Source organism: Henckelia pumila, chromosome 2, assembly GCF_033568475.1.
Source record: "Henckelia pumila isolate YLH828 chromosome 2, ASM3356847v2, whole genome shotgun sequence".
Classification (NCBI taxonomy): domain Eukaryota; kingdom Viridiplantae; phylum Streptophyta; class Magnoliopsida; order Lamiales; family Gesneriaceae; genus Henckelia; species Henckelia pumila.
The window spans coordinates 45,452,199-45,462,195 of NC_133121.1; the positions used below are offsets into that span (position 1 = coordinate 45,452,199).

The following is a 9,997-nucleotide window of genomic DNA, read 5'->3' on the forward strand; positions in this document are numbered from 1 at the left end:
CTAGAGCACCGTATCTTCTGGCTCCGTCAGAGATGCGTGAGTTGAAGAATCAGCTACAGGATCTTTTGGACAAGGGGTACATTCATCCTAGTGTATCTCCTTGGGGAGCTCCTGTTCTCTTCGTGAAGAAGAAGGATGGGTCGATGCGGCTGTGCATTGACTATCGGCAGCTGAATCGAGTCACTGTGAAGAACAAGTATCCGTTGCCTCGTATTGATGACTTGTTCGATCAGCTGCAGGGCACGTCAGTTTACTCCAAGATTGACTTAAGATCTGGGTATCATCATTTGAGAGTCCGTGATCAGGACGTAGCCAAGACTGCATTCCGTACTCGCTATGGGCATTACGAGTTCCTAGTGATGCCATTTGGTTTGACCAATGCGCCGGCTATATTCATGGATCTGATGAACCGTGTCTTCAGGGAGTATTTGGACAAGTTTTTCGTGGTTTTCATTAATGACATCTTGGTGTATTCACGTAATATGGAAGAGCATGTTTCTCACTTGCGGTTGGTACTACAGACTCTTCGAGGTGAGCAGTTGTACGCCAAGCTGAGCAAGTGTGAGTTCTGGATGGATAGAGTGGTCTTTCTTGGCCATATCATATCCAGGGAAGGGATTTCTGTTGATCCAAGCAAGATTGAAGCGGTACTTAATTGGTCGCGTCCGACGACAGTTGCTGAGATCCGTAGTTTTCTGGGTCTAGCAGGGTATTATCGTCGCTTCATTCTGAACTTCTCTCAGTTAGCTCGACCGTTGACGCAGCTTACCCGCAAGGGTGTGGATTTTGAGTGGTCCTCCGAGTGTGAGGAGAATTTCCATGAGCTTTGACGGTGGTTGACTTCTGCGCCGGTGTTGGCATTACCGTCAGGATCTGGAGGGTATGTAGTTTACACGGATGCTTCTCTTCAGGGGTTAGGTTGTGTCCTGACTCAGAATGGGCATGTGATCGCATACGCTTCTATACAGCTGAAGCTTCACGAGGACAACTACCCAGTCCATGATTTGGAATTGGCAGCCATTGGGTTCGCTTTGAAGATCTGGCGTCATTATCTGTATGGCGAGAAATTTGAGATCTTCACCGACCATAAAAGTCTCAAGTATTTGTTCACTCAGGCGGAGTTGAACATGAGGCAGAGACGTTGGATGGACTTGCTTAAGGACTATGATTGCGAGATTAAGTACCATCCGGGAGCTGCTAATCTTACCGCTGATGCTTTGAGTCGCAAGGTGCGACTATCCGCACTTCAGACTTGTTCGATGTCTAGTGAAATCAGTGACTGTTGCACTTCAGGTTATACCTTCAAGCATAAGAAAGGTATGCAGAGTATCCAGATGTTTGCGATATTATCTGAGCCAGCCTTGTATTCGCGGATCCGAGATGCTCAGATGTCTGATTCGAAGACCCAGCGTTTAGCTCATCTAGCTAACGAGGGTAGCTCGTCTGGATTTCATTATCAGTCAGATGGCTTTCTGTGTTTGTCTGGTAGGCTTGTGATTCCGCAGGATGAAGAGTTGCGAGAGGAGATTTTGTCTCAGGCGCATCGCACTAAGTTGAGTATTCATCCTGGGAGCAACAAGATGTACAAGGATCTACGTACTCGTTTCTGGTGGAAGGGAATGAAACGCAGTGTTTATCAATTTGTTTCGAGATGTTTGGTGTGTCAACAGGTCAAGGCAGAGCACCGACGACCTGGAGGATTGCTTCACAGTCTGCCTATTCCTGAATGGAAATGGGAGTTTATCACTATGGACTTTGTGACCCATTTGCCGGTATCCCCGAAGAACTGTGATGCTATCTGGGTTGTGGTGGACCGACTCACCAAGTCAGCGCATTTCATTGCCTATAGTCGAGAGTACTCTGTGGATCGCATGGCACGGATGTACATTCAGGAGATCGTTCGGCTTCATGGAGTGCCTGTGAGCATTGTCAGCGATCGAGACCCCAGGTTTACTTCTAGATTCTGGGTGAGTGTTCAGCGTGCGATGGGTACTACTCTCAGTTTGAGTACTGCCTATCATCCGGAGACTGATGGTCAGTCAGAGCGCACTATCCGTACTTTAGAGGATATGCTTAGAGCGTGCGTCATGGATTTTGGTTCAGCCTGGCAGGATCAATTGTCGTTGATCGAGTTCGCTTACAACAACAGCTATCACACTAGTATTGGGATGGCACCTTTTGAGGCATTGTATGGGCGACGTTGTCGTACTCCACTCTTCTGGGAAGAAGTGGGGGAGAGACAGGCTGAGGGACCGGAGTTTATCCAGCAGGCGATAGACATTGTTGATCAAATCAAGAAACGGATTAAGACTGCACAGGATCGTCAGGCCAGTTATGCTAATATCAAGCGTAGGCCCTTGCAGTTCGAGGTCGGGGAGAAAGTGTTTCTGAGAGTGTCACCTTTCCGCAAGATTCTCAGATTTGGCCTTAAGGGCAAGTTGTCTCCCAGATTTATCGGTCCGTTTGAGATCTTGGAGAGCATTGGCGATTTGGCTTATCGACTAGCTTTGCCACCGCATCTATCCAGTATTCACGACGTGTTCCACGTATCTCTGTTGCGACGATATGTGGCGGATGAATCTCATATTCTGCAGCGGTCTGAGGTTCAGGTAGACAAGGATTTGATTTATGTTGAGAAACCTCTTCGTATCCTGGATTATAAGGATAAGGTTTTACGGAACAAAGTCATTCCTTTGGTTTTAGTTCAGTGGCAGCGCCGAGGCACTGAGGAAGCTACTTGGGAGCTTGAGGACAGGATGCGTAAAGACCATCCTGAGTTGTTTTGATTTCATTCTTTAAGTTTTATTCAGTTGCAAACTCTGTATAACGTTTGATTTGAATAAAGAATGTTTCTGATTTCTGTATTTGCATTCGGTACTTAAGATCTGATTTCGAGGACGAAATATCTTAAGTGGGGGAGAATGTAGTAGCCCGTAAACAAAAATCAGTAATTGAGGGATTAATCATAATTACTTGGGTAAAGTTCGGAAGCTCCGAAGGTGAGTTCGGAAGCACCGATCAGGATCGGAAGCTCCGAACAGGATCGGAAGCTCCGATCGATATTGCGTCAGACATGACGTGTGGCAAGATCGGAAGCTCCGATCAGGACCGGAAGCTCCGATCACCCCGAAATCAACAAGTGATATTTTGACACGTGGCAGATCAGGATCTTCGGAAGCTCCGATGGCAGGATCGGACGTTCCGATCGAGGTTCGGACGTTCCGATCAAGGATCAGAAGTTCCGATCGTTGTCTATAAATAGAAGACCGAGGCTTCACTTTCATTTGCCAATTCCGAGTTCTCCTCTTCATTCTAGTCCTTTTGGAGCTATTCTAGTCTTCTTAGGCTTGGTCCGGAGGTCGGCGAGACGTTCGGTAGTCGTAGCGGAGTTGTGCCCAGGTTCTGGAGGCATCGACATCAAAGGGCTAACGACGGACGAAGGTATAGCTTTTGCTTCCTATAAATATTTAGGAGTATGCAATAGCTTAATTAAGGCTTTTAGAGCACTTTAATGATAGTAGTATCATTTGGCAGTGTAGAGCAGACTATAGGCGTGGACCTAGAGTTGGTAGAGCTTGCTCTGTTTTGAGGTACGAAAGTACTGTTCGAGATATCCTGACTGAGTATGCATTTATTATGTGACTGCATGATTTATATGTCATGATATTATGCTGCATTCATTTGCATCTTGCTGTATCTCTTTCGAGATGTCTGTTAGTAGGGTCGTACCCTATCCTGTTAGTGGATGGACTTCCATCGATTTGGGTCCGGCATATCCACGGTTATCTCGGTATGGGAGCCACCTCCTGAAGCGACGGCACAACATGCTACATACTAGGGCCCGGTCTATCTCTGTTATCTGATCCTTGACCTCGAGTCTATAGGGAGTTCACTTTGCATGCATGTATACTCATACTCTCGCACTGAGCGTTTTATGCTCACGTCTCATACTCTGTATTTTCTGGACACCCTATTCCATGGGGCAGGTTTGCGATTGGACGAGGAGGGTGGATCCAGGAGGGGCTAGTCAGTGGTTGGCCAGCTGGAGCTTCGCTTAGGTTTTATTACTGTTGTTTGGGTTTATACATCTATTCGATTTGGTTGTATATTATTGGATAAATTACAGATTCCTTTATTTGGGATTGTATATTTTGTTTATGGATTCCGCAGTTTTATTCTGATATCTGTTTATTTAAGTTAATTGCATGCATAAGTTCTGTTTAGTAGGTGATCCGGGTAAGGGTCACTACAGTACACAATACCCAAACACAGGGGCGTGAGCTAGAACGCTCAATACGAAGCAATGATATCTATTATAATTATAAATAAGGGAGTTTCAATTGTGAAATTATTAGTTTACCCTTCAAACTATCTATTTATTATACATTAAAACTATCGCTCAAATTCCTCAAATTTCTCTGATTCCCCACCTACCCTTCAGACACACCAATACACCGTCCTAATTTCCTTCTTCCTATTTCTCTTCTTCAACTTCTTCGCATCACGTTATTCATTATTCTCCATTAATGCAAGGTCTCATTTACTGCCTTCAGTTTCTTACCTCGTCCATTTTGTGTGCCTTTAAGCTCCTATTATTGTTTAATCGGTTATGTTGCTGTCATTCTTATTCTGGTTCTCATGCCACGGGGTCGGCCCTCAGCTGCTGTCTCGGGTTTCCTTACAAGGTATGTTTTTCTACTTTCCATCCGTGTTTTTTTCATTTCGTTCTTTTTCCTTCACATAATTGATTTACATAGTTATTTTTTCCCACAGCGCCGTTTCTGAATCTACACGCGTTGGTGTTTCGTTCCCCTCCGCTACAAATGGTTATATACTGTTATATTTGCTACATGTTTTATTTGCACATACATAGCATTTCTACTCCTTAACTAATATATTCTCATGCCACAGAGGAATTTGGGTTTGTTCCCCCAGCGTGTCGTCCTCATCGTAAGTTTTGTCATTATTTGTACTGAAGTTTTCTCCTTCGAATTCCTCATCAAATGCGTGTGTTCTTATTTTTCTCTCTAGGATAAATTTCCTTATCCGTTTAATTTACTTAGATTCCAAATTTTAATTTCAGACAATGAAGGAGATATTGCTAACGTTTGTGACTTATCATTGGTTTCTCCGTGTCGCTTTTGTGGCGCCTATAGATTTCCTTGTGAACCTCCATGTTTTTGTTGCGGTTGTGGTAAGATTAGATTGTCATCGCCCATTACTCCTGCTGCATTGTTGGAATTATTTACCAACCAGCTGTCTCCTTTGGCTATTTCATTCCGCCGTAAAATACGCTTATACAACACCATTTTCTCTTTCACCTCATTTGGTGTTAAGCTTGACAAGGAACTGGCTTCTCTTAGACATGGCGTTTACACGTTTTGTGCATCTGGCCAAATTTTTCATTCATTGCCACCACTTCTTCCGGATTCAGACGACCCAAGGTATTTTCAACTTTATTTTTGGGACAGGGATAATGAGTTGGATAATAGGATGTCTGCTTTCCCGAACGCTGATGTTGATAGAGAAATCATGGTTTTGTTGATGGATATAATGAGAGTCAACCCTTATGCACAAATTCTACAGAGAATAAATCAGTATTCTTCAATAACAGACTTAAGATTGCATATCTCCAAAAATGTATCCCTTGACCAAAGATGTTATAACAACCCATCCGCTGATCAAGTCGCAGCTATTTGGGTCGAAGGCAATGATGACACTAACATTCCGTATGACAGAGACATAGTTGCTCGTGCTCGTGATGGTCAGAACCATCAAATAAGACATTATTATGGTTGTTATGATCCCCTGCAGTATCCACTTTTTTTCCCGTATGGAGAAAATGGCTGGCAGCAGAATATTCTCAAGGTTAAAAATGGTTCTGCTCCTGATGACTTAAATGGGAATTTAAGACAACCTGCAAATATCGATTCTTTTGATCGTATTGTTGCTGGTGAAAGTCGTGGTGTGTTTTAACACTTTGCTTTTAATAGCAATAGTTTTTAAAATATTTACCTTCAAAAAATAAAGGGCTTGGTTTTCTACAGCTATTTATATATTTTTCTTGTAACTAATTAATGTATATTATCCTTGTTTTTTTGCAGTTTTTCGTGGAAGAAATGACAGGATGGTTTCTTGTAGGGAATACTATTGTTATAGATTGCAGATTCGTCTCACGAACACTTCGGTTATCTTGTATGGTGGTCGGTTGTTGCAGCAATATGTTGTCGATATGTATGTTAAACTTGAAACAACAAGGCTAGATTACTACAGGAGACATCAAAGTGAGATCAGATCGGAAATGTACCAAGGTGTTGTCGAAAGCGTAGCCAATGGTGAATCACGTGGGAGTGAGGTCGGGCAGCGTATAGTCCTGCCTGCATCTTTTATAGGTGGCCCTAGGGACATGCGTCGTCGGTATCTTGATGCAATTGCATTGGTCCGCAAATTTGGGAAGCCTGACTTGTTTATCACGATGACTTGCAACCCGGATTGGAAAGAAATCAGAGAACATTTATTCCAAGGTCAGGTTGCTCATGATCGTCCAGATTTGGTCTCTCGAGTGTTTCGTGCTAAATTACAAGCTCTCAAAGACCAAATTCTCAAAAAGTCTATATTTGGCCCAGTTGTTGCTTATGTATATGTCATTGAGTTCCAAAAACGAGGCCTGCCACATTGCCACATGCTTCTTATCCTGCAATCTAATTATAAGATTACCTCACCAGACAAGTTTGACTCTTATGTTGTTGCTGAGCTTCCAGATAAGAATTTTTCCCCTCGATTGTTTGGTTTGGTTTCTAGACATATGATGCATGGACCTTGTGGTGAATTAAATAAAAAATGTCCCTGTATGGTTAACGGAAAATGCAAAAACCATTATCCTCGCCCTTTTTCAGAGCATTCGGTTCAACATTCTAATGGTTATCCATTGTATAGAAGGAGAGACAATGGTCGTTCAGTTGAGGTTCGAAATTGTACACTGAATTCTCAATGGGTTGTTCCGTATAATCCATATCTACTCTTTCGCTATGATTGTCATATCAATGTCGAAATTTGTTCTGGACTAACGGCTGTAAAATATTTATACAAATATATTTACAAAGGCCATGACAAAATAAGTATTCATTTGTCAACCCATGATTCTCACTCATTTGTAGATGAAATACGGACATTTCAGGATGCTCGCTGGGTGTCTCCTCCAGAAGCAGTGTGGAGAATATTTGAATTTGATCTTAATGAAATCTCTCCTGCAGTTATCAATTTGCCGCTTCATTTACCGGACAGGCACATGGTAACTTTCTTAAATTACCAAAACTTGGGTAATGTTTTAGAAACTGACCGTGTCTCCAAAACTATGTTAACTGAATTTTTTAAGACTTGTTCGCAAAACAGTGAAGCAACAGAGTTGTTATATTCTGAATTTCCAGAGCATTATGTTTGGAATCAATCGACCAGAACTTGGAAACCAAGGAAACAAAGACAGGTTATTGGGCGTGTTAACTCAGCAAATCCAGCAGAAGGTGAGAGATATTATTTGCGTTTATTACTTCTTCATGTTCGAGGCCCTAAGTCCTACTGTGATTTGTTAACCATCGGCGAAAAATTGTGCTTCACTTTCAAGGAAGCTGCACAACTTAGGGGGTTACTAGAAAGTGACAAGAGTAATTTTGAGTGTTTGAATGAGGCATCAAGTTTTCACATGCCAATTGCTTTGCGTAGGTTGTTTGCTACTATCTTGGTGCATTGTGAACCATTTGATGTTCGAAATTTGTGGGATATGTTTTATGTACATCTTTCTGAAGATTTCCAAAATAATATGATGCTTGAAAATGACCAAGTTCTGTTTGAGACACTCCAATCGATTAGATATTTCTTGGAAAGTATGGGCAAAACTTCTGATGCCTACGATCTTCCTAGATTGCCAAATTCGTCTGCAAAATCTATGCCACCTGATTGTAGAGAAATAACAGATGAGTTATCCATTTCAATTTCTCCGGATGACTTGGTCGCACATCTTCAACTTAATGATAATCAGCGCCTGGCATACAATATGATTATTGAAAGTCTGGAAACGAGAAATGGAGCTGTCTTTTTTATAAATGGTCCCGGTGGGACAGGCAAAATATTTCTGTACCGTTCTTTGCTTGCAACCATTAGGTCCCAAGGTCTTATTGCTTTGGCAACAGCTACTTCAGGTGTCACGGCTTCAATTTTACCTGGAGGTCGAACAGCACACTCAAGGTTCAAAATCCCTATAGATTTACATGCAAATAGTTACTGCTCAATTTCTAAGCAAAGTGGTCTGGCTCAATTGTTGCGGCGTGCGGCTGTTATTATTTGGGATGAGGCACCTATGTGCAAGAGGTTTGCTATTGAGGCAGTGGACCGCACTTTGCAGGATCTTGTTGGAAACAAAAATCCATTTGGTGGGAAAGTGGTTGTGTTGGGAGGAGATTTCATGCAAATTCTACCTGTTATACCCAAGGCTACTATGCATCAAACTATAGATAGCTGTCTGATTAAATCTCATTTGTACAGATGCATGAAGATAGTTGTTTTATCAGAAAACATGCGTGCAAGATCAGATCCCCTGTTCTGTGAGTTTCTTCTTAGGGTTGGAAAAGGAATTGAACAAACTGATGATAATGGAAACATCAAACTTCCAGCGGAGATGCTTATTAAGTTCAGTGACAATGATACCGAAGAATCTGAACGTAAGTTGCTAGACTATGTATATGAAGATCTAGGAAATAATTATCAATCACCAACTTATATGACAGAACGGACCATTCTTTCGACAAAAAATGTTCATGTCGATAAATTGAACGATGATATTGTGTCATTGTTTCTTGGGAATTCAAGAGTTTACTTGAGCTTTGATGAGGCGATTGACGACACGCAAAATTCATATCCTTCTGAATTTTTAAACAGCTTGGCCCCTAATGGGTTGCCTCCCCATCGTTTGGTCTTAAAGAAACATTGCCCAGTTATGTTGTTACGGAACCTCGACCCATCGGATGGTTTATGTAATGGTACAAGGATGATTTGTAAAAATTTTACAGATAATGTCATTCACGCAGAAATCGCTGTTGGTCATCACACCGGGAAAAAAGTTTTAATTCCTCGTATACCTTTATCTCCGGCTGAGAACGAAGGTTACCCATTTCGGTTCAAGCGGAAGCAGTTCCCCATCAAGTTGTGTTTTGCTATGACCATTAACAAATCACAAGGCCAGACAATCCCGATAATTGGTGTGTATTTACCCGATCCGGTCTTCTCCCATGGGCAACTCTATGTTGCTATGTCCAGAGGTGTTTCCATGAAATTTATTAGATTTTTAATTAAACCTGATGTTAGCAATAGTTATGACACTTCGCTTACCAAAAATGTTGTGTATAAAGAAGTTTTGGAAGGCTTCGTTTGATCATATCAAGTTCATCAGAGTGCACATTTCAACTTCATTTTGATTCTGCTATTTCCATTAGAACATCTGTGGTTGAATTTTACTTTCCTTAAATTAAAAAAATAAATAACATGTAACTTATTACAAATACATCTAATTCACTTAAAATTTTAAAATGTTTTAATATTTTCTAATGTTTTTGAAATACATATTTGAAAATATATTTTTCTTAAAAAAATGCCTCTTCTCTTTGTCTTTTATATTTTATTGAACTTCCTTTATTGAATACTCTTTGAACACATCGTTACTTTGATCTTCAGAATATTTCATGTAAATTTTTAGAAAAATGGTTGTCGAAAATATTTTCACATTAATCTATTTCATTTTTATTATTATTTTACTCCTCATACCTTCAGCACTTATAACAACTTTTTCAATAACAGTGATTATAAATATAACTTTTTAATTTTGACATATCATATGACAATTCAAAAATAATCATTGGTCTAAATTAAAAAAATACAAATTTGAAATATTATTTTCTTTTTTTAACTTCTTTACGACAAGATATATGAGAAAAAAATATGATTTTGA

General features: G+C 40.9%; 1 protein-coding gene across 1 annotated transcript in view; it reads left to right on the forward strand.

Annotated features, from left to right (window-relative positions):
- LOC140877574 (uncharacterized) overlaps positions 1–9,424 on the forward strand; it is a 47,090-nt gene extending 37,666 nt beyond the window's left edge. Inside the window, exons 5-8 of the mRNA XM_073281108.1 lie at positions 4,534–4,685; positions 4,774–4,826; positions 5,084–5,965; positions 6,105–9,424. Of these exons, the coding sequence (XP_073137209.1) occupies positions 4,534–4,685; positions 4,774–4,826; positions 5,084–5,965; positions 6,105–9,424 (4,407 nt within the window). The remainder of the gene's footprint in view (positions 1–4,533; positions 4,686–4,773; positions 4,827–5,083; positions 5,966–6,104) is intronic.
- Positions 9,425–9,997: the final 573 nt, after the last annotated feature.